Raw genomic sequence first — 25,783 nt, 5'->3', positions numbered from 1 at the left:
CCCCCCAGTCTCTCTCCCTCTCCCCCCCCCTCTCTCTCTCTCCCCCCTCTCTCTCTACGCCCCACAGTCTCTCTCTCCCCCCTTCTCTCTCTTCGCCCCACAGTCTCTCTGCGAGGCTCCTTAGCGGCGGCGGCGTTTTTCTCCCCCCCTCACCCCCTAGCCCTGATGTTTCCTGGCCGCCCGCCCGCCTGCCTGACTGGCTCCGAGGCGGCGGCGAGGCTCCTTAGCGGCGGTTTCCCCCCTAACCCTCCTGGCCCTGATGTTTCCCGGCCGCCCGCCTGCCCGGCAGGCTCCAAGGCGGAGGTGGCGGCGGTGGCGAGGCTCCTTAGCGGCGGCGGCTGCTGGTTCCCCCTTCACCCCCCTGGCCCTGATGTTTCCCAGCCAGCCAGCTCGCTGGCTGGCTCCGAGGCGGCGGCGGCGGCGTTGCAGAGCGTCTCCTGCGCATGCGCAGGAGACGCTCTTGCACTTTCGGGGGGATTTAAACATCCCCCCGAAATTTTTTTTAACTTTTTGCATTTTTGTGCACACGTGGGGACTGGCCCACGTGTGCACAAACCTCCCCCTCCCCCCCACCTGCCCCCTCCGTGCTGATTTAGCGATCCGCACGGAGGGGGCAAGTTGGCTATTAGATATATAGATATGCATCCACCTTTTAAAAAATTAAGAATACAAGGTCCACCTATTGGTTCCTTTTTAAATTGCAAAGTACCTCTGAGTAATTTGTCTTCCAACCCCCACTTTAGTTTGCTGTGTTATGAAAGATTTACACAATGCAGAATTTCAACAGTGTGTGTGGGGGAAATAAGTTTAATTCTCCATTTTGCCAGTGAAAGGTCAAGTTGCAGAGAAAAGGATGGATTTTGGTCCAAGGCCACCCATGTAATAAAGCTGGGTGTGTAGATGAAGAGGAGATTGGAAGAGGAGATTGGATTAATACCCCGCCCTTCATTACCCGAAGGAATCTCAGAGCAGCTTACAATCCTTTCCCTTCCCCTCCCCACAACAGACACCTTATGAGGTAGGTGGGGCTGAGAGAGCTCTTTCGAGGACTGCTCTTGAGAGAACAGCTCTGGGAGAACTTGTGTCTGACCCAAGGTCACACCAGCAGCTGCATGTGGAGAAGTGGGGAATCGAACCCAATTCTCCCAGATTAAAGTTCGCGCTCCTAACCACTACACCAAACTGGCTCTCAGATGGACTGTGGCATGTACCCCTCGTCTATTGTGCTGTTACATCTGCCCTAGTCTCATTTCAGTCTGGCTTCCAGACTGATACGGGGACAGAGACTGTCTCAGTGACTCTGCTGGACGATTTCCTTTACAGCTGAGTAAGGGAAATGACCCCCTTTTGGCCCTAACAGCACCTTTAGAGACAGTCGATCATTTAATACTGTTAGAGTATTTGAGATCAGATATAGGGGTTGGAGGTGTAGCTCTGAGGTGTTTTTTGATCAGTCAGACATAGGAGTTGATATCAGGAGATGAGCAATTGGCTACGAGGGATTCTCTGTGAGGAGTGCCACAGGGCTGTGTGCCGTCTCCAATGCTGTTCAACACATGAGAATCCTAAATGAGGTCATCTGCCGGCGCTTACACACATGGTGAATAAGGAACTTTGAATCCACTTTCAATGCACATTGGTGATTCTTTGCAAGCGGATTTTGCCATTTTACACAGTAGAATCCAGTTACAAAGTGTAATGCAAGTGGATCGAAACTGAACTGTCATCAGTAAGCAGATGATACCTGGCTTTATATTGGATGCTGTGCCCTGAGCTGGTGCCTAACTGCCATGGCCAGTTGGCCAAGAGAGAATAAATTCAATCCTGACAAGATGGGGCTGATGTTGGTCATTCAGACTTTGCTTTGGAAGGGTTTTTAATCCCCACATTAAGGTGGGTCCACCTTTCTTTGACAGACACCATAAGAAGCTCTGGAGTCCTGCTAGACCCAGCGATATTATTGGAGAAACAGGTGCTTATAGTGGCCACAGGAGCATTTTACAAACTATGCTTGACCCATAAGCTTTCCCTCCTATTTGGAAACTGCCAGTCTGACCATGAAGATCCATATAACAGTTACCTCAGGGCTTGACTATATACTCTCTGTGGGCTGCCCTTGAAGACATTTAGAAACTGCCATTGATGCAAAATGTGGCTGCCCATCTGTTACCAGGCCAGGCTGCACTCTTTCGCCTCGGCTGCCTGTTGGTTTCCATGTCCAGTTCAAGGTGTTGGTGTTTACCTTTGAAGCCCTTCAGGACCTGGGCCCACATACCTAAAGGACAGGGTTTCCAACTCTGCCTTGTTAAATGCTGGGAGATTTTTTGGGTGGTGCCTGAGGTAGGTGGAGTTTGGAGAGGATGTGATATCAGATGTTCTAGGCTGCCTCAGTTGATTTCTGTGGTCTTTGCCACAGAGACTAGGGGATATTCCTAGAGTGTCACTATATCCAGGCCTTTTTTGTCTTGCCCCTCAGTTCCTCGGAATTGGGAAACTGAGCCCAGGGACTGATAATGTTTTGTCATGTTGACCCCTGCAATGGTATGTTTCATCACTACCTGCTCTGTGGCTGCTCTGATGTGGAATCGCTTCCTGGCGGAAATAAGATCTGTGTCTCTCTTGCCATTTTGGATGGCTGGTAGAGTAGAGCTCTTTAAAGGAGCTTTTCGCTCTTCAAGGTGATTGCTTTGTGGGTGTCGTGAAAGACACCAACCTCTGTTGATTTTTTTCCGTTGGTTGTTTTAATTCAATTTTTTATAATTATATGATCTTCTGCTGATTTTGTTGTTATTACCTGCCGTGGGCCCCCACGATCTGAGAGAAAGGCAGGCTTTTTACGTTCAGCAAAGTTTAAATCCTTCTGCCCAGCCTAAGGAGTGAAGTGACTTCTGTCAGAAAAAGACTCCTTTAGGCTAGGGAAAATCTTCAGACCTCACTGATCAGAGTGGTAAGATTCAATCCCTTGCTCTTCTTTACAGGAAACAGAGCGGTCACTTGGGTGAAAAACATTTACCTTCTATCATCTGTCTGTAATAAACTTTGCCTAAGGGCCAGCGGTTATGATTAAGTGAGGTGTAACAGACAGCTTCAGGCAGCAGTTAACAGAAGAGAGGCCATCAGTCTGCCTTCAGCCTCTGCGTGCCGTTTTCTCTTTTTTTTAAAAAAAACTTGCTGCAGTCTAGAGAGTATCTTCCTGTATGTGACTTCGTAATGTGATTTTGAGCTTTTTTTAAATTCAGGGTTTAAAGCTGCCAAGACTGATGCTGTGCAGGACCCAGATTTTTTTTCCCCACTGGTGTTTAATAAGACTGCAAAGATATATAATTTCTAAAACTAGTTGCTTGAGAACCTTTGCAGAAATATTGACTGGCTGCCTTATTCTTCCCTCCAGCACGCTGCAAGAACAGAAGGGGGAACTGCGCAAGCGTCTCTCCTACACAGCCCACAAACTGGAAATGCTTGAAACAGAATTTGATTCTACACGCCAGTATCTTGAAGTAGAACTGAGACGCGCTCAGGAAGAACTTGAAAAAGTGACGGAAAAACTGAGACGGTCAGTTCTTAATTTGTTGATATGATAGCAAAAAGAGGTTGCATGTATTATTTTAGGTAAATGTTGGGGGGGGAATGACAAAGATTGATGTCTGCTACTCGCTCTTTAAGAAGGCTAGTCAGAAAATGCTGACATTAAGTGGTTAACTTTGAGGCTCGCCTTTTGCAAGTAACCAAATTTCGTGCTCTTTTTTCATCACTTATGAATGGGGGGTGGGAAACACACTACAATTTTCAACATGGCCTGGTTGCAAATGTCAAAAGAAGAAGTCTTCTGATTCACTCATTTTTTATTTGTCCTGGTACACTTCAAGAACTACAAGTGCATTCAATGAATTAATCATTTCTCCCATCTTTCTGTAATTTTGCAGTAAACTTACTGAGACAGGTTAGACGACAGTCTCTGTGGAGCAAATGATCTTTGCCCCCAGCAGCCTGTACCCAAAGTGGCCTATCATGTGGATTTTCATATATGGCGTCTTCACGCTACCATGAGCCACCACTCATGTTGCTGCTACCTTACACAGTCAGTAATGAAGCCCAGCATCAAAAAAAGGGCTGAGCCCTGGGGAGTTTAAGCCCTGATAGTTCTCATCTCCTGGTTACTGTGTTTGGGATCCAGGAGTAGGCTTTTGCTGATTCCCAGCTTCACAGTCCTGACCTCCATATCACAACCCAAACTTGTAGAAAGTCCCCGTGACCTCCAGGAGCAACACTGGCCCGCAGAGACAAGGCAGGAAAAAAAATCTGTTCCAGGATAACCCCGGCCTTTTCAGCCTGTAGGCACTTTTGTACTTCTGACACAGAGTGGTGGACACAGTCACAAAATGGCTGCTGCAGGAGATGGAGCCAGCCATAAAATGGCTGCTGCAGGAGGCAGAGCTACCAAGGAAGCCCAAGTACAAGGGGAAACAAAGGGTAATTCTAAAAATACAGTGAGAAAACAGAGTGAGAAAGAATAAAACCAACATTGGTGGCAGCTGCTGCTGCTGAAGCAACATTATTTTAATCTGCACAGACAATCAGAACTCCAGTGGCCAATCAGAAGCTCTGCTGGGCAAGAACCCCATGTGGCTCCACCCACTTTCTACAAACACCTAAAAAAAAAAAGGTGTTGGCAGGCACCACGCTGGGGATCCTGATCTGTTCCCTGAGTGGAATAGGACGTTTGGATCCACCATGGCTTTTTGGATGTAGCCCACTGTTCAGGTGACCTTGACATGCTTTCGCTATTGACAAAAGATACAGTTCCACTCTCTAAAGATGAGCAAGAACTCAGTTGTGAGCAAAGTGCAAATACCATCTGTCCCACTTGACAGTTTTATTGTAGGCTGTATTTTCCTTCTCAGACCCGCATGGCAAATATGAACACATGATTATTGGGGATATGCATTAGTTAATACAGCAGAGTCATAGAATCATAGAATCACAGAGTTGGAAGGGGCCATGCAGACAATCTAGTCCAACCCCCTGCCCAATGCAGGACCAGACTAAAGCATCTCTGACAAATATTCGCCCAGCCTCTTCTTGAAAGCTGTCAGTGAAGGGGAGCTCACCACCTCCCTAGGCAGCTGATTCCACCTCTGGACCACTCTGACCGTGAAAACGTTTTTCCTAATATCCAGCCGATCCCTTTCTGCATGTAATTTAAACCCATTGCTTCAGGTCCTATCCTCTGCTGCCAACTGGGACAGCTCCTTGCCCTCCTCCAAATGACAGCCTTTCAGATATTTAAAGAGAGCAATCATGTCCCCCCTCAATCTCCTCTTCTCCAAACTCAATGTTCCCAAGGCCCTTAGCCTTTCCCTGTAGGGCTCAGTCTCCAGACCCCTGATCATCCTCATCGCTCTCTTCTGCACCCTCTGGATTTTGTCCACATCCTTTTTGAAGTGAGGCCTCCAGAACTGCACACAGTACTCCAGGTGCGGTCTGACCAAGGCAGTATACAGAGGGGCTATGACCTCCTGCGATTTCGATGCTATGACCCTTTTATTGCAACCCAAGACTGAATTTGCCTTTTTTGCCACCGCATCACACTGACTGCTCATATTTAGTTTACCGTCCACTCTTACCCCAAGATCTCTTTTGCATACACTACTCCCCAGAAACGTATCCCCCATCCAGTATTTGTGCTTGACATTTTTGTGGCACAGATGTAATACTGTGCATTTATCTTTGTTGAATTGCATCCTGTTTGCAACTGCCCACTTCTCCAGAGTATTCAGGTCTTGTTGAATTTTAACTCTGTCTTCTTGGGTGTTTGCTACTCCTCCCAATTTGGTATCATCAGTACATTTAATGAGTAGCCCTTCTACCCCTTCATCCAGATCATTGATAAACATATTGAAAAGTACCGGGCCCAAAACCGAGCCCTGTGGCACCCCACTCCTCCCTCCAATCTGATGAAATGCCATTGACCACCACTCTTTGGGTGCGGTCCTCTAACCAGTTCCCTATCCACCGAACTGTCCTATAGTCCAGTCCACAGTCTTCCAGTTTGCCCATCAGAATGTCATGGGGAACCTTATCAAAAGCTTTACTGAAATCCAGGTAAATCACATCAACAGAGTTCCCACGATCCAGTAAGCTTGTCACACGATCAAAGAAGGCAACCAGGTTGGTCCGACAAGATCTCTTGGGGACAAAACCATGCTGACTTCCCCAGATCACTAAGTGCCTTTCAGATGCATACAGATCGCGCAGTCATAGAAGCATGGTATTGAGTGCTGTAAATAAACTCCAAAGAAGTAAATGGCAAAAATAAAATAAAATTTAAATTTAAAACTCATATTTATTGAAGTAGATTCTATTGACAACTATGTTGCACTGAAAAGGAGATAATAGAAGCCTAATCTCAAGAATACTGTTCACTGGCTGCAGTCACACGGAGCATTAGGCACGCTAGAGAGACGGAAGATAGGCGGATTTTCCGGGCGCGATCTCACCGCCACATCTGGGAAGCGTAGAGCTCCTGTGGCTCACCCGAGGCTTCACTCCGAAGATGCGCTGTAAAAAACTAGTACCTCCGAGGTACTAGTTTCCAGAAACCGCGGGGCATGGGTGGGCGTCTGATCGCGTTTCCGGTGGTAGTTCCGGCACCCGCCCATTTCCCCTCGCAAAAAGGGTTTTTTCCCCAAGTCTCCACGGATGCGCACAAGCACCCAACGGAGCATGCACACACTTTAGTTTTTTAAAAAACAACACAACCCCGTCCTGTGATCGACACCTCCCCCCTAACCACAGGACCTACACGGGACCTCCACGGGACGTCTGCTCGCGCAACCGCATGTTATTTTGCCCCGGGGCAAACAGCCACACTTCCCCCCCGCATTTTCCGGCCCGTATGACCGGGGCCCTCGTCACAAATAGCCAGCGACTCCGGCATCACGTGTGGCCAAGTAAGAGGACACAGCTGCTACAGGAGAGAGATACGTCTTGCTCCTTGAAGAGCCATGAGGACAGAGAGAGACAAAGGACACAGGAAGAGAGGAAGAGTCAGAGAGAAGCTCCCAGGTTAAGACAAAGCGAGGCATCCCATTCATTAAAGAGATAACACATATGCGTATCTAGAGTAACGCAGGCATGATAAGTTGCCCTACTCCAACAGTGACTTCTTTGTATAATACAACTCTTTAGGGGGCACTGTACACAAAGAGAGGGCACGTTTGTTTAAAAAAAAAAAACACACCAAAAACCTGTTTCCTTCTAAGGGGCCATTTTTGCCACGTTGCTAGGATGGAAACTTCACAGCGTTGTGCCCTGGGAACAGATCAGAAGAGTTACTATCTTTCCAGTTCAGAGCTGTGCTGTGGCTTTGATCAGGTGCTTGTGATATTCACAAGATCACACTTTTATTTAAAATTGATTCCTTTTGAACAATTTCTTTGGAAGATTTTGGAATATTTTCAGTCTCAGAGTCGCCAGCATGAATTTTCAGCAACACGAACTAATGAAGCCATGTCCAAGCAAAGGAAATGGTTTTGGGGTGCTGAGAAAATGTTCCCACAAATGCTTTCAATTTTTTTATGGATTGTGGAAATAGTTTCCCTTTCTGTTGCTTCTGCGGCGTTCCCACCTCCAGGGGTCCACCTTCGCCAAGTGATCCCAGCTGATGAGAACCATCATGACAGTGATGATGTCATGACGCCATGTGACCGATCAGATATATCCACGTGACGATATCACACTGCCAGTTCAGAGTGAGGGCAGGAAGCATTGTCTCATTGTGAAACAAGTTGTTTTGTGGGGATCTGTGCTTGTAGACGACGGCGAAGAAGAGACTGGATTTATACCCCGCCCTTCACTACTTGAAGGAGTCTCAGAGAGGCTTGCAATCTCCTTTCCCTTCCCCTCCCCACAGCAGACAACCTGTGAGGTAGATGGGGCTGAGAGAGCTCTTTCGAGAAGTGCTCCTGAGAGAACAGCCCTGAGAGAACTTGTGAGTGACCCAAGGTCACACCAGCAGCTGCATGTGGAGGAGCGGGGAATCCAACCCAGTTCTCCCAGATTAAAGTCCATGCTCCTAACCACTACACCAAACTGGCTCTCAACATTTTCATTTCTGCTCCACAACTCCCCTCCAGCTGCCAAAGGTAGTGTTCTTGTGTACAAAAACATCAATGAAAAGAGCCTTCTCTTGTGTCTCGTCAAAGTTAAATGATGTGAAAATGTGTTCCTACAAAATAAATTCAATTTGGATTTTCCAAGTGTTGGGGGAGCAGCACAGCGCATTTCAGCTCCTCTTTGACCCATTTTGATCCATTTCACACATTCCACAGTATAGCAAACTTGGTTTTTTGCTATTGACCATATGCTCGACACGGAGTAACTGCAGATCCCAGCTTTCAGCTAAGATACTGGCTTTTTCTCAAACATCTGCTTGTCATATTCATACTTTACATTTTTAAGGGTTCACTGGAAATATCTGTGTGCCCCTGAAACATTTCCCGTATGAAGATATCCATGAGCCTTAAGCAGGACTTGAGACCTCTAAGGATTGGGTTACGAAACAGCTCTCAAAGACTAAATGAGTTTTTGAAACCAACAAATCTTACATTCACAAAAAAAATTAAAAAACAGCTTTACGAAGCAGCAGAATTTATGATCTTATAGTCATTAATTAAAGTTAGTGGGAAACTAAGTTACAGCTGCTCATGGGAAAATTTGTGGTTAAAAGGTACAAAATGGAACGTGCAAAAGATACATTAATTACACAATTTCATCTTTATTTTAGGATACAAAACAATTACCTAGCCTTACAAAGAATTAATCAAGATCTCGAAGACAAACTGTACAGGATGGTAAGTACAGGGATGGTTATGTTTTTGTTGTGTAAATCTTGGTGGTACTTCGGGCATATATGATGTGGAGGTATAACTAGCATTGATAGGCTTAACCTTTTGAGTGACTTTATAATGCTAGTTGTGGATTTCTGCAATTTGGTACCAAGAAAACATGCAAGTTTATAACAATAACCCCACCTTCTTTTTTGCATAGAGTGTTTCCAGCACTCCAAGTGCTTCACATGTTGCAGATGGGGAAACTGAGGCTGAGGGTAGCTTGCCTGAGGCCACTTAGGAAATTCATGGCTGAGATAAGATTTGAACTAACCACCTTGTGGATCATGGTTTGTTATCTTAGCCAGGTGGTACACCAGCTCCCCATTTCAAGATGCTCTCTTTATATTCCAGTTGCCATTGCAAAATGAAAGGCTGGGGGGGTGGGTCGTCGTTCTTTTCCTTGTGTAAACTGCAGAGTGGATGAGAATGTTGGGGGACGGTGGGGATTTAGTGGAGGGGACATGTGGTAGAGGAAGGGAAATAGGTCGTTGGCCAGAATGCGGACTTCTCCTCATCGGAGAAAGAGGACAAAAACTCAGACAAGGAAGGGGGCTGCCTGAAGACCTGACACCATCACAACAAAAAGCAGGGTTGCCATTCCCCAGGTCTGGGATTTGGGGGCTTCTGTCTGCCACCGGTCAGCTGGCTAATGGGGGAGACCTCATCCCTCATCCCCAAACAGCGATGTCCCCGATGCACTGATGTCACCTGGAAGTGACATCATTGTGTCGGGGACGTTGTGCAGTGACGCTCTGGTTTTTGGGCAAAACTCTATGGCTTGACCCTCATTTTACCATAGCATTTTGCCCCCAAACCAGAGCATCACCCCTGATGGCACCGATGTGATGATGTCTCTTCCAGGTGATGGCAGCATGTCGGGGATGTGATGTCCCTACCAGCTCCTTGAACACCCCCCAGATCCTCCCACCAGCAAGACGAAGGGACTTGTCAACCCTAACAAAAAGCAGTCGAGACACCTCTCTTAGATGTACAGGAGGAACCCCAGGGGTCTGACTCAGCCCGTCCACCCTAGAATGCAGCCTTGTGTTCTGTTTTGGGCTTGGACCCTGAACCCCCACCCCAACCCTGAGACTGTTGCCTGCAGCACATGAGGTCTCTCCCCAACAGATACCTGAAGCCTCACAAAGTAAAGAACCATCCCATTCCCATCAGAGTACTTGCTGCTGTAATTGGGTGTGGCACCTTTAAGGACTTGGAGCCTGCTCCTGGGGGGGGGCTTGTAGCTCCACCTACTTGCAAGAGTACTTTAAGGATTTTAGTTCACTCTCCTGCTTTGCTGGAATAACATTTAGGGTAGGGCACTGTTGGCTGCAGTCCCAATAAACTGACACCTACTCCTCAACCCCAAGCAGGACAAAACCGGGATGGAGAAAAATGTGTACAGTTTGCTGAAATTGTTCTCCAGGACCACAGGAAGCCTGCAGGATTAAGGCTGAGGAAGTGTACTTGCACTGCAGAGCCCTTTTGGGGTTCAGAAGAGAATGGGGGGGTACCATGTGGGCCCCTGCAGTTGGCAGCCATTAGACTGGCCATCCTTAATATGAAAGTCAGGTATGCCCACTTGTGTCCTCTGCCAGAAGCTTCCACCTACAGCATTTCAGACCCTGACCCCAATTACCGTCTTCTCCGGAGAGCTTTATGCTCCTCAAACAACAACTTGCTGGTGATCCCTGGCCCAAAGGATATCCAGCTGTCCTTGACCAGGGCCAGGACCCGACCTTCTTGGTCCTGGCCCCGACCTGGTGGAACTCTGTGCCAAATTGAATCAGGGCCCTGCGGGATCTCATGCAATTCTGCAGGGCTTGTAAGGCAGAGATGTTCCACCAGGCTTTTGGTTGAGGGCAGCAATGGTTACCCACCGGCTGACACCCTTCCTTCTTTCTTTTCCCCCTCCATGTTCTGAGTTCCCTTTCCCCTCCCCAGAAAAACGGGCTGGTCGTCCAGAATCGGGATAAATAACATAAGAAAATCGCCATCTGGATTCTCTTATCTACACTGAATTTTTCATTGTTATATATGAATTTTAATGTTTTGTACTCTATGACATTATGTCTTGTACACTGCTCTGAGCCCGGCATAAGCTGGGATGGGGCGATAAATAAATCTAATAAATAAATAAGTAAAATTATCACAGTGGGCTGCAGAAAACTCCCATGGGAGCTCTGGGCCTGGCTACCTGATCCCCTGTACACATCCATCTTGGTTCCCACCTACCCACCCCCAGTCTTCTTTTTTTAAAGATAAAATTTGCACAAATGATTGGGATGTTAGACATAGCTATTGGAAGCCAGGGTTCAAACTCTAGCTGAGCCGTGTAGTTCACTGGGTGCCCCTGAACAAGTGACTGTTTTTCTGTCTCAGGTGTGGAAAGGTAATAACAGTATACAAGATAAAACATTAGGACGTAAAACCCTACACATGTTAAAAATAGCTGGAAAGATTAGAGAGAAATGTCTTTTTAATGAAAGGTTTCATTCCATGGCATTTATTTTTTTATCAGTTCAGCAGAAGGCGCACCATCAGATTTTGCTGTACCACATAACTTCCTGCTGTGCAGGAATACAATGAGACTCTACAAATTGGTAAACCCCACCCTACACTGGGCCAGAACTCCAGCTGGTTTGGAGGAGAACTCTACCAGTTTTCACAAAGCAGCTCTAATTAGTACCAGCTAAGAATCCCACCATGCAGTCATCCTTTTAAAAGATCTAATAACTATAAATATCAAGGGGGGGAAAGAACCTCTTGTCTTTCAGATAAGATTGGCTGTCCAATCTTTCTTTTGATACGTTTTAATTCTCACTTTTTCCTTGAGTATTAGTAACTTTTGTGATCCTTTGGGAAGGGATGCTGTTCCAGAAAAGCAATGCTTATTTTAAGATGCAATGACTGCTGTGGCAAGAGAACATTGCTACATGTGGTAATGTATTTTGGCAATGGAGAATACCCTGTAGCAATCTGGTCAACAGTTCAGTAAGAAACCCTTCTACCCTTTTACATTAGCTTTGTACCTAGAACACCATGGTTCTTGTGTGGTCGCCCATTCTTTGAACTAGACACCAGACATACTATGACACGCTGGGTGCCTTTGCGCATGCACAGGGAAGGGTAACTGAGCTATGCTACCAAATAGTAAAGAGCCCAGTAGCACCTTTAAGACTAACAAACTTTATTGTAGCATAAGCTTTCGAGAAACACAGCTCTCCATGCATCTGACGAAGAGAGCTGTGTTTCTCAAAAGCTTATGCTACAGTAAAGTTTGTTAGTCTTAAAGATGCTACTGAGTTTTCTACTATTTGGCAGCAACAGACTAACATGGCTAACTCCTCTGGATTTATGAGCTATGCTCGGTTTTCATTGCATATACATTAAAGCTTCTGGCATTTATTATACTGAATACATTGAAGCTTCATGTTGATAATACTGGAGTGGATCTCTATCCCCATCCTATGGTGGTGCCGCTTAAGTTGGACAAAGTTTCTTTGGGCTAGAAGAAGGCTTCAGACTTTGCTAGTGGAGTGGTAGGAGGAGACAGGGTCCACCCCACCAGATGACATACAGAGATATAACTCTGTGCCTCGGGCCTAATGTGGCTTCGGTCTGCTAGATTAACATGGGATATCTTCCTTGAGACTAGAGCCACATGTTGCCAGGATGTTGTGGATTTTGAAACTCTGGAAATGGTCATATTTGGGAAATGCGACATGTGACAATGTCTGTATGTACGTGTTGGCCTCGGCATGTAAGAATGTGTGTCCCAGGCGGCAGAGAAGTGCCCATATTAAAATGGATATTTCAAAAGTTCTTTGGTAGAGAGTTGATGTTGGATGTCTTATAAATGACTCTTGTGCAGCTGTCTGGTTTGCTGAGTGCAATGCTACCGTTTCTTGGCCTACCATGAAACAAGTAAAGCTCTAATACTGGAGAGTATGATGGTATTCTCCAGTTTAAATTGTACACTGTACGCATCACGGAGGTTTTCTTGATCACTGTCAGAATCGGCTTGGGCTCCACTTGGTCACTGTCGGGAGTGCTACAGAGGAATATAAAACTTTACTTCTAGATATCCATGCATATGTAATTCAGGAGCGGTTCCATCCAGCAGAGTTCTTAGGTCCATTTCAGATGGACTCTCGCTGGCATGGGTGCTCCCATGGCTTCTTGCACACCGGTCAGAGAGTGTGTTAAAAGTTTCACTCCTTGTAGATCTCTGCCGTGCTGTGGTTCTTGGTTACACAAGACACGTGCATGCCTTCTTGAACAGTATCTCGTCTCTTTGGTTCCTGATTGCAACTAACAGAAACCCAGAGCAGAAGGCCTTGGACATTCTCTGATCATCATGCAAGAAAGTGGAGGAAGCACTGATCATGTCATTAAGAGAATGTCCGAAGGACGCCTTCCTTATTAGATGGTTCACAGATTTTTAAAGGGACTTACTTTAGCATTAATGACGAGGGTTAGACCCTGTCTTCTAGCCCTTTTGATCTAAGCTTTGATTAATATTGCTGGTGTCACCTTTATGAAGATGCACGTTTCAAGGTACGTGATTTTTATTATGCTCACAGTGATAATTATGATTTGTGAAATATACCAGTTTGATCCACATCTGTTGTAGCTTTTAAATATTGTTTTGGTCTTTTGAAGGGATCAGGTTTTTAATTTCCTCGATATTAATTCTTTCTGTGAATTGTGTTTTCTGGGAACGAGTGTGTGGTACATGTAAACCACTCTGACTGTTCTGTAGGACCATTCGTGGCATCCATATTTACATTCTGTCCTTGAGATCTGGTAACTGCAAATCGAATTGCCTTGCACAGGGATTTAACATGTTTGTTGTCCCTGGAGGATTTTATTATCCATTATTTTATGGTGAATGCTACTTTCGTACAGCAGAAAAAGGAAAACTCTATGCTAGTGATCATTAGGAAAGGGATTGCAAATAAAACGGCCAATATTATACTGCCCCTGCATAGATCTATGGTGCAGCCCCATTTGGAATCCTGTGTACAGTTCTGGTCACCGTATCTCAAAAAGGACATTGCTGTTAAAAGTAAAAATAGAGATAAAGGTACCAATAGAATATTAATGGTATATTAAAGTTCTAAAAAGTGAAGAAGATAGAAAGGGAAAGGATAAATATGTTAATTAGGAATTTAAAACCCTATATTGAAAGCAAAGAAATAGCAAGACATAGGTGATGGTTAAGGTACAACTTTGAAAGATTTACAATACAGATAAGAATTTTGGGTACAGCTTTGAAAGATCATAACCCTTAGTAAGATTTAGTGATACATGCTCTTAATTGATAGAGAGTGAATATTATGATGGAGAAAAGGGAAGTTATTATGAATTAAGGATGTGAAGAACATGTTACTCTGTGTTGCTAGAAAGAATTAGTGTTGTGCAAGAAGTTTGTAATTATGTAATCTTCTTGATGATCTTGTATTTGTATTCGATATAGGCTTATAAAATCAAACAGATATATATATTTTTTAAAAGGACATAGCTAAGCTGGAAAAGGTACAGAGGAGGGTGACCAAGATGATTAGGGGGTTGGTGCACCTTCACTTCTCTATGAGGAAAGCCTGAAGAGTCTGGGACTTTTCAGTTTTGAAAAGAGGTGACTGGGGGAGGGGGGTATGATAGAGTTTTTTAAAATTATGCATGGGGTGGAGAGAGTTGACAAAGACAAAATTTTCTCCCCAAATAGTAGAACTCAAGGGCAGAAGCTGATGGTCAGTAGTTTTGGGACGGACAAAAGGAAATACTTCTTTACACAGAGAATGATTAAAATGTAGAATTCGTTGCTAGAGGATGTAGTGATGGCCACAGGCATAGACAGCTTTAGATAGACTCACGGAGGATAGGTCTATCGGGGTGACTAGCCCTGGTGACTGAGGGGAGCATCTGCACTCCAAGGCAGTCAGCCTCTTAATCCCAGGGCCAGGAGGCAATAGCAGGGGAAGGCCTCGGCCTCGGCCTCTATTCCCTGTTGTTGGTCCTCCAGAGGAACTGGTTGGCCACTGTATGAGACAGGATGCTGGGCTAGATGGACCACTGGCCTGATGCAGCAGGGCTCTTCCTATGGTCTTAAGTTCTTATATAAATTGTTCTTCTTGTATACTTTGTAAAATGGTTTCTTTGCTGAAGAAGGGTAATTGATTTCATATACCACTTTTCTGACAAGAGACTCAAGGTGATTTACAGTTTCAAATGATAGGCTACAGTCTTGGAAACACTTTGATTAAAAGGAGGGCAGAGAGGGGAAAGGAAATGAACACATTTAGATGTTCTTTCATAATAATGCATAAGTTCCATAAATTACTCCAAATTCCTTCCTAATCCTAAAAATAGCAATATTCTACCCAGGTCTTCAGAAGCTTATTATATAAATGAAACTACTCATTCAACCCAATGCGCTTAAGCGGTATCACGCTAATAAAGTTAAAAACAGTCTTAATAACCCAACTCCAGACTTGGACTCTTTTTTTTTCATATTATTATATCTTGCCATAGCTTGGGAAAACAACTTTGCAACAGTCGAAGTGGCTTTGTGTTTAGTACCTGCTAGGAGCATTCTCTAGTTCCTCTACAAAAGGTATATCTGCCCTCCCTTGAAGATGCACAAAATCCACAATTCTCTTATATCAGAATTAAAAAAACACACTCCAAAAGTGTGCTCCAACATAGTTTGCCCCGATGGACACAAACGTAATCTATTTGAGTAAGGAAGCTTCTTATAGGAATCATCCATTACCTGAGAAGATATCGCATTTACTCTAGCTGACATAAACACACTCTTCTGTATCGTGGAACAGTTACATATTTTAAATGTTCAGGAAATGCCCTTGGGTAGACAAACCTAAATAAAGAGGGGAGCAAACACTACATTGGAGCTGCGGTGGCTCAAGTGGTTAAGACGCTGAACTGCAGGCTGTGGAAGGTCAGTAGTTCAGCAGTTCAAGACCCGGGTGCCGCAAGACGGAGTGAGCTCCTGTCTCTAGTTCCAGCTCCTGCCAACCTAGCAGTTCGAAAGCAAGAAATTGCAAGTAGATAAATAGGGACCACTTCGGTGGGAAGGTAACAGCGTTCCATGCGCCTTGGTGTTTAGTCATGCCGGCCACATGACCACGGAAACGTCTTCGGACAGCGCTGGCTCTTCGGCTTTGAAACGGAGATGAGCACCACAACCCTAGAGTCGGATTCGACTGGCTTTCAAGCAAGGGAACCTTTACCTTTACTTTAAACACTACATGCTCTGACATAAGAGCTCAAGAAATGCAGTTCATACAAATGGCTCACAATCAGCCTTTGGGTGGATTCCATTCCCAGTGTCCTCAGGGTAAACATATAAACAACCACTTGGGTAGGAAATAGATTTCCCTGCTAGATGACAGAGAACTACACAGTGATCTGTCATGGATCTCCCAGCCTTAAAACCCACCTGCTCTGGACCAATTAACCCTTTCTCAAGAACCCATTCTTTAAGCTTTTGTTGAGGCCGTGAAGCATGTAAGAGAAGGCTAATTGGTCTATAGTTAAGTGGGTCCCTTCTGTTTCTCTTTTTATAGATTGAAACAATTACAGCAAGAACTTATTGATTCAGTGTATTTTAATTTGGTATTAAAACTATAATGTTGAGCTCAGCACTTATTTAACGTAAGTATGTACTGACTGAAGCTGGTGTACAGGATTAACCCACTCAGTCCAGTCCAGGAATGCGAGGGAACCCTGCACTTTTAGCACATTAAACAACCACCACGAGATAGTCTAGACTCTCTCTGGTTTTCAGAACAATTTGCCACCAGAATCTCTACAAATAGTCCCCCCAACCTGAGATTAGAGATTCAAACTCTCAGTTGGCATCTGGGGTTTACACATCAAGTTACAACATCAGAGACAATTAGAAATAAGAAGGATCTTTATTCAGTACAGAGCATAGCAAACAGACAATTGGGCACACCCCCTGTCCACTTGTGATTGGCTGAATGGCCAATCATGATTAGATTGGGGTATAATTGTTTGATCCCTATGGGAGTGAGTCTCTCTTGCTCTTAGCTCTTGCTCTCTTCTTCCTCCTGCCATTGTCTGTTTATTGCAGCTGAAATGCTGTCTCTTGGGAAACAAAGAGCTGCTTTGTGAATTGGACCACATGCTTGTGCAAAATGGGATTTCTCTTCAAAATCCCTTGGACTGTCTTGGACTGTTGGATGTTCCTGAATTTGGTCACTATGAATCTCATTAATGTGTAGTTAAGGCAAATCGCCATAGGTTTTTATTGTGTTCAGTATCCTCTACTAGTCTGTTTGTTATGCTCTGTACTGAATAAAGATCCTTCTTATTTCTAATTGTCTCTGATGTTTCTCTCTGGTTTTCAGAACAGCTGGATTGAACTTTATTCCAGTTTTCAGGACATATTTCAGCTCAACACACTTTGGGTGCATTCAGACGGGCCATTTAAGCCGGCATAAACTGCTCCGTTTGGATCCGGAGCAGTTTGATCCAGAAGAAACACGATCACACTCACCTCCTGACTGCACAGCACATCGCGATATGCCCGTTCACACTGCCGACGCGCAGCAGCGCGCGTCGGCGGGGTTGTTTTTCTTTTTTTACATTTTGCACATGTGCATAGGCAGCCATCCACAGAGTTGAGATCTTCGCGCAAGCGCAGAACACCCCCTCCCGAAAAGCGTACCCTGAAGCGAAGACTTCCCTTTAAACTTTTACATCGAAAAGGGCCTCCATGAGGTCCCGGACTCAGCCTAAAACGAAGCATTTTTTTTCTTTTTTCTTTTACAAATGCCGGGGCGAAGCTTCGCCCAAGCGCACATCGAGGTGGCCCCAAAAAAATGGCGGCCGAAAAGCGGAAGCCTTGGGCTTCCAAACGGATGTGGCTCTGCACTGGCAGAGAGCAATCAGGCGGGGATAATGCGGTTGGAACCGGAACCGGATACCACCACTGGGGACCTAGTAGCAGAATACACCGGTTTAAAGGGTGTTTGTGACGGTTAGGGACGGAAGGCAGATGTTCGCTGTGTGATCGCGTGTAAGTACTCCGATTCTAACTGGCATCTATACCGGCTTAAATGCCCGTCTGAACGCACCCTTTGGGAGGCATTGAGTTATTTTGCAAAAGAGAATCTCTCTGCACAGAGCGAACCATGTTGAATGCCTCTTTCTCCTTTTTAAATATCCGATATCGAAATAAGTAAATAAATATTGCATGTCTGAGCATGGAGCTGTAAGATGGAGCTCTTCCGCCAGGCCTTTAGTTGAGGCAGTGGGCATCCACCTGACATGGCCTCCCCCCCCCCCAGTGACCGCAGATTCTACATTGCCAGTATTAACATCATCTGTTGAGGTATACCGTATATTCAGTATTGCATTGTCTAGTTATGCCGGCCACATGATCACGGAAACGTCTTCGGACAGCGCTGGCTCATCAGCTTGGAAACGGAGATGAGCACCACACCCTAGAGTTGGATTCGATGGACTTTCAAGCAAGGGAAACCTTTACCTTTTCCTTAATTTTAATTGTAAATCTGCATTGTGTGCAGATCGATTTGTCTGGAACCCACCCTGAACCTGCTATGTGGGGAGGGTGGGATATAAATTTAATAAATAAATAAATAAATAAATAAATAAAATGTTACACAAAACCACAAGGCTGCCACCAAAAATGGCAGTCCCACATCAAGTCTTCCTCACCACCTATATTCACATATATTATAAGTTATCTTAAGCCCTGGAGTTATTATACTGGGCCTATTCCCACCTCTGTTTTGCATCTCTTCACTGTCTTCCACTGGCATGGAAGGAAAGAAAACCGCATAATGAATGTGGGACATGAAGTAATTCTGTTCGACTTGTTAGGATGGAGAACTCTACGCGGAGCTGCTGTTTTTGGCGGCAGCCTCACCTCTCTTGTGCGCCATCTCATATTGCCCTCCTGAGCAGTAGTTCATGATGCCTGTCTCATACCTCAGACTGAGCAAAGAACCCACAATATTTTAAGTGAAACTTCCCTGGAATCATTTTGGGGGTTTTGTGTCGAGTGTTCCCCACTTAAAAGAAGAAGCAGCAGCTTTGCATTCCTGGGCTGTACTCTGACAAATTGCCTCAATCTGAATGTCACTGAGAGATTCACAGCTATCATCGCCGAAAGCTAGAAAGATGAGCCTGTCAGGCAGAGCTTACTGTAAACTTCCCTTGTTTTCTGATTTGCAGCTCCTCTATAGAGTCTATATTTAGGTCATCCCCATTTAACTTTCATAGGGCATACTGCCCAGGGGTGTGTGCGTGTGGATTATTCTTAGGAAAGAAATAGTAAGCGATGCTTTCAATCACCTCAACTTCTTTAAAGTCATCTTCAAAACCCTCCTTCATCACAAAACCGAAATGCGTCAGGTTTGTCAGCTTGCCGCGGCAAACGTCTGGCCAGCTTTCCTCTCCCCAGGTGTGAAACTGTGACTAAAAGATCATTTACGCATACACGTGCAGCTGCCTTATTAAGCCATTGTTCTATCAAAGTCAGTATTTACTCGGAGTGGCAGAAAGGGAGGGCATGGCTCAGTGGTAGAGCATCTGCTTTGCATACAGAAGGTTCCAAGTTCAATCCCCGGCATCTTCAGTTAAAAGGAACAGATGGTAGGTGACATGTCTGGGCAGATGATACTGACCTTGACAAGACAAGTGGTTTAATTCACTATAAGGCAATTTCATGTGTTCATAAGTTCTGCAGGGTCTCAGGTGGGTGTCCTTTCAGATCTCCATCTGCCTGAAAGGAGCCTGTTTTCAGTTAGCAAAATTTAGCTGAGGTTGCAGGGTTAAACCCGCCTCTCCCTTTATGAGTCTTCAGACAGATGCAGGTTCTGCATCTGGCATTTGCTCCACATTTTCTCAACACTGAGGAAAAGGTGCAGCTCAAAACCACATTCAGATATCCCGAGGCAATGCCGTACTGACTGCAAAGTCACTCCTGAACGGCCATAAATCTATGCAGAAGGCACCATAAGACCCGATGAGCAAAGAAAGTGAAAGTGGCATGCAGTGTAGAGGGTACCATAATATCCAGTGATCAAAGAAAGTGAAAGCAGCATAAATTGCAGATAGGGAATTTCTGTTCCAACGTGGGTTTGCTAAAACAACAGAGGGAAAAGCCAATGCAGAGTGCTGGGGAGAGCAGAAATAATAATGGGGGAAGGTTCTTTACACCACTGTTAACGGCTTGCCCTACTACTCCAAGTAGGAACAGCTCCGGCAGCTGGCACTTACACGGGTTGCTTCCCTTTTCGAGGAGAGAGCAGAGCTGGCTTCGGGCAGTTTTTGTAAGTGTGTGTTTCTCTCAGCTTTATTATACGGTCGACAGACCTTTCAATAAGACAATCTCCTTAATGGCTATCGCTTGTGTGCCTGTTTTGTAGTGTTTGCTTTGTTTACAGGTAAAGTACAGCCAGATGCCCTATAGGGCAGGAAATCTACACCATGGTGTGCTGCAGTAATTAAAGTGCCAGGCTAGGATTTGGGAGAGCCAGATTTGAATCCCCACTCTGCCTTGAAATTCTTCTTCTTCTTCTTCTTCTTCTTCTTCTTCTTCTTCTTCTTCAGTGCAAAACCAATGTGTACCTACCCAGTCCGTCTTTTGACAGTAATAGTCAAGTGTTTGGTGTAGTGGTTAAGTGCGCGGACTCTAATCTGGGAGAACCGGGTTTGATTCCCCACTCCTCCACTTGCACCTGACTGGATGACCTTGGGCAAGCCATAGTTCTGATAAGAGCTGCTCTTGAAAAAGAGCAGTTTCTGTCAAGAGCTCTCTCAGCCCCACCTACCTCACAGGGTATCTGTTGTGGGGAGGGGAAGGGAAAGGAGTTTGTAAGCCGCTCTGAGACACCTTTGGGTAGTGAAGGGCGGGGTATAAATCCAATCTCTTCTTCTTCTTCTTCTTCTTTTATCGATAGCTGTCAGGGAAATCCACAGACTGTGACTGATCTCATATTTGGTGATTTTAACTCAAGTGTCCTTGGTCTGTCCCACTTATTAGCCATCTGTACATAGAGGAGTGATTAACTGAGGAATCACAGTAGCTGAAATATTGGGGAGAGTGCATAATTCATAAGGCTTGTATCCATGCTTGCTAGATAGTCTCTGCCATGGCACACACTTCCTCTAAAACTTCCACTTACACAAGGGCCCATTGAAAAGCATTGATCTTGGGCGCATGGACGTTTAAGAGGAAGGGGAAGCACCCCACAGCAGAAGTACTCTAGCATTCACAACACTCATTCGTAGGATCCGTGCCCATTTTTATTTAGCATTTTGGGTTGGGTTTAAAAAAAAATAGATTAAATCATCGTAGGTTTTCATGATGATACCTGAATATCATCACTGAGATATCAAATAGTGAAGCACATGTTTTGTGTCAATTGTAGAAGCCGAAATATATTCCACCCAGTAACAATATAGGAGTTCTCACAAACCCACGGAAAACCTACGGTGTGCACAAAAATGTGTGTGTGTGAAGTGCCATCAAGTCAGAACTGACTTCAGGCAACCCCGTCAAGGGGCTTTCAAGGCAAGTGAGAAGCAGAGGTGGCTTGCCACTGCCTTTCCTCTTCAGAGCCTTCCTTGGTGGTCTCCTTTCCAAGTACTGACCCTGCTTAGCTTCCGAGGTCTGACAAGATCGGGCTATACCATGCTGCCTTCCCCCCCCCCCCCAATGCACAAAAATTAAGTAAAAGAACATAAAATGGGGACTGAGCATGTTTCAGGAGGCACAGGTTGTTCAGGGCAGTGGAGAGTTAGTTATAAAAGAAAATGAGAGAAATAGACAAAATTGGCCTGGTCAAACCCCCCTGAAAGCTAGTAGAGTCCTGGAAGAGGAGATTTGGGAGTGTTCTTTTGGGGGGTCAGGGGGAAGATTTCCAGCTCATCTGTCCCTGGGCTGCTCCCCTTTCTGATTCCTCATGGGCTTTTAGCCTTTTCCCTCTAATTGTAATGTCCATGCCTGTTGTTCTTGTTGTTGTTCAGTCGCACAATCGAGTCCAACTCTTTGAGACCCGATGGACCACATCGCACCAGGCCCTCCTGTCTTCTGCTATCCTCTGAAGTTTGCTCAACTTCATGTTCGTTGCATCGATGACACTGTCCAACCACCTCATCCTTTGCCGTCCCCTTCTTCTTTGACCTTCAGTCTTTCCCGGCATCATGGGGCCACCCACAGAGAAGACAGGAATTTCCCCTTATACTGGTATAACAGAAACATTGTAAATTTTAAAAGGCGGACATCTTTCTCCACCCTCCCTCGCAAAACTGATCTGATGAGCACTGAGTATGCTGCAAGAGCCAGGGAATGATGGGGGCCGATATGTGTCCAATAGGCCCCACCCCTCAACTTGTTTGTTGTGTTTTGCAACCCATTTTTGATCAAATTGCTGCATGGACCAAAGCCACGTGGGCCAGTGCAACCCATAGGCCAAAAAAGTGGCTGGATACCCAACCCGTGACATAAAGCAGGGGTGTCAAACTCATTTGTTACAAGGGCCGGATCTGACATAAATGTCACTTTGTCGGGCCGGGCCATGTGTGCCATAAAACATAATGCCAGGTACCAGAGACAAAAAATGTATAAAGGACAGCAGCTGGTAAGTTCCGAGTTGGTGTGTCCTCACTGCACGGCCCCATGGCGTGGGAGGGGGGGTGCAGAGGAAAACCCACATAGGCGGACGGGAGAGGCAGCAGTGCCGTTCTGGGCAGATGCTCCCACAATGCTTGACTGGTGCAGGCGAGGTTGTTCTGCTGCGCTAAAGCCATAATGGAGTGGCTCTGCCCACTCCCACCCCCCAGCATTCCTTCCCTTGCATCAGTTGCTCATGGGCCACGTAAGAACCCTGGACGGGCCTGATCCGGGCCCCGGGCCTTATGTTTGACACCCCTGGCATAAGGCTTCCTACTCGGTGCGAGGGAGATCGCCTTTCAGTTTGGAAATCTCACTTTCAGAGCGAGCAGGAATATTTTGGAGAGGAAATCTTTCCTTCTCTCTTCTACCTTTCCCCCATTCTGCATGCGAAATTGCCCCGCTTGAAGCTAGTTTTCATTATGGAAAAAAAAGAAAAGCGTTTGTGCTTTATTACATCCATTTGCCTTTAAAGCGCAGCTCTGGAGATTGCCAATCTCTTCCTAAATCTTTTTCATTGTTATGGGAGAGTTGGGGGGGGACGGGGACTGCCTCACTTAGATAAGGGAAGCTGAGTGGCCTGAAAGGGACAGTGGGATTGATCAAGATACGAGCATTACAGTTTGTGTGGAAAGAGAGATCGCATGAATATAGATTTTTTAAAATAATAATAATAATAATTGGACCTTCCAGACTCCTGCGACAGTATTTGGAGTGTCTGGAATGCTACATCGACTGTCAACATTGTTATTAGTTCGCCTATAGTTACTTATTGATTTAATTATTTGCCGCATGTTGGGGAAACAAGCCTTCCCCTTGTACAAGCGACAGCGTCGATGCAATCTCATCTCCGAAGGTAGCATTAGAGGGACTCCGGGGAATTGGACGTGAATGAGTTCCCTTCCTTTCCCCTCCAGCTACAATGGGCTTGCATAATGCGTTATTACAGCGACCAAGTCCTGCTTCACTCTTCAGAGCAATTTGGCTCGAATGCAGTGTGATAGATGTCCAGTGTCGCTCGTGTAGCAAACCATTTGCAATTCTTTTGGGGGCAATCAGTGCAAATCCCACACACACACACACACTCATGCAGCTTGTAATCCAGGGGGGCCCTACATCCCCAACGTGGGCACCATGGCACCAGCTGACACCTTTTCTGGTGCCCGTCAGGTGTCTTTTGGAAGTGGGTAGGGCCAGGTAGAATTTTCCCCCCAGCAAGGGTCATGAATGACTATTGGAGATTTGATTGGCCGTGCAGTTTTTTAAAAACGTTGCTTTGGCAGCAGCTGCCACCACAGCACAAGACTCTTTACTGCATGACTGAAGGGAAGCTATGACTGTCCTTTTGTGGCTGGATCCACCTCCTGCAGCAGCCATTTTGTGGCTCCGCCCACCATACTGTGTCAGAATTCCAAAGGTGCCGGCAGGCTGAGAAAGTGGGGGGGGGGGCTGTTAGAATCAAAGAATCACAGAGTTGGAAGGGGCCACAGAGGCCATCTAGTTCGACCCCCTGCCCATTGCAGGATCAGTCTAGAGCATCCCTGACAAGTGTTTGTCCAGCCGCTGCTTAAAGACTGCCAGTGAGGAGGAGCTCACCGACTCCCTCTGCAGCTGATTCCACTGTTGCACAACTCTTATTGTCAAAAAGTGTTTCCTAATATCCAGCCAGTACCTTCCCGCCCTTAATTTAAACCCATGATTGGAAGTCCTCTCCTCTGCTGCCAACAGGAACAGCTCCCTGCCCTCCTCTAAGTGACAGCCCTTCAGATACTTCAAGAGAGCAATCAGGTCCCCCCTCAGTGTCCTCTTCTCCAAACTGAACATTTCTAAGTCCCTCAGCCTTTCCTCACAGGGCTTGGCTTCCAGGCCCCCAATCATCTTTGTCGCTCTCCTCTGCACCCGCTCCATTCTGTCCGCATCCTTTTTGCAGTGAGGCCTACAGAACTGCACACAATACTCCATGCAGTGTACAGCAGGACTATGACATCTTGCAATTTGGATGTTATGCCTCTGTTGATACACCCTAAGATCGCATTAGCCTTTTTGTGTGTGTGTTGCTGCTCTAAGCACTTGGACTCCTGGCAAGATGCTGGGGTGACCACCTTGGCTTAGATCCCATAGTAAATCTCTGCTGACAGAACAGATTTCTGTCGGTGGAGCAGGACCTTCTTGCATCCTCCTTCCCACCACAGCCCAAATGTGCCCCGAAACACAGCTCCTGAGAGACATGGAGCCAGCCCCCAGGGAGAGCATGTGGAGGGAGACAGAGTTTTGCAACAGCAGAGGGGAAATCATTCTCCCTTTTCCATTATCCGGCGTGTTTTCTGGGATCCAGCCCAATATAACGCATCGTGCCAACGTGCAGCCTTTTGGGTGTCTCAGGAAATAAGTGTCAGTTTGTAGCCTGTGCTTATGAGAGAGGAGTCACATGATGGACGGGTCCAGGGCTGCAGGAAACCATGATCCGCCATCTGTTTTGAAGCTGGGCTACCTTTCACTTTCCTGGTTTCTTTTGCTACTTTCCAGGCTGGTGTTTCCTGGGTGTAATTAGCCTCTGTGTGCTCTTACCCCATTCCTTACGTGGTTGGCCAGTGTCCCCTTTGTCCCTCTGACTTCCTCTTCCCTTCAGGCATTTCTTCTTCTTTGGGGGGGCCATTTTTGCATTTTGTGTGTGGGTGCCCAGAAGTCATGGCATCCTCTGGTGACTCCTACTGGGGCATGGAGGACGTTCAGAGAAGTGGCTTGATAGCCTTCCTCTTCCTCCTGGCCCTGGTGTTCTTTGGAGGTCTCCCATCCAAATACTTGTCAGGGTCGGCCCTGCTTAGCTTCCGAGATCCGACGAGATTGGGCTTGCCTGGGCTATCCAGGTCTGGGCAGGCATATCTTCTTATGGTGCAATGAAGCACCCTCTTTGAGTTGCTTCCTGACCTTGTTTTTTTGGACTGGATTAAAGTCCTTGCTTCCTCCTGCACCTTTCTTTGCGTGCTTCCGGGGTCCCATGGAGCTGCTCTCACGCCATTCAAATGAAGGGGGGAGTCAGCCAGGGCAGAACTAGGCCTACCTCACAGCCCAGATGGAGCTCTGGACTTGGTTGCCGTGGTCTCAGAATCTTACTGTGTCCCTAAACATCTCCGTGCTTTCCCAGCCACTCCGCGCCGCTCCCTGTATTTAAAGCCAATCAACCTGCTATTTTTGC

General features: G+C 46.0%; 1 protein-coding gene across 1 annotated transcript in view; it reads left to right on the top strand.

Annotated features, from left to right (window-relative positions):
• Positions 1–25,783, top strand: part of BEGAIN (brain enriched guanylate kinase associated) — a 185,240-nt gene that overhangs the window by 27,325 nt on the left and 132,132 nt on the right. Inside the window, exons 3-4 of the mRNA XM_015424440.1 lie at positions 3,392–3,553; positions 8,786–8,852. Of these exons, the coding sequence (XP_015279926.1) occupies positions 3,392–3,553; positions 8,786–8,852 (229 nt within the window). The remainder of the gene's footprint in view (positions 1–3,391; positions 3,554–8,785; positions 8,853–25,783) is intronic.

The sequence above is a fragment of the Gekko japonicus genome, unplaced genomic scaffold (assembly GCF_001447785.1).
Source record: "Gekko japonicus isolate JY-2015 unplaced genomic scaffold, Gekko_japonicus_V1.1 scaffold44, whole genome shotgun sequence".
Classification (NCBI taxonomy): Eukaryota; Metazoa; Chordata; class Lepidosauria; order Squamata; family Gekkonidae; genus Gekko; species Gekko japonicus.
The sequence above is the reverse complement of the archived record's forward strand: the minus strand, read 5'-3'. Positions and strand labels throughout refer to the sequence as shown.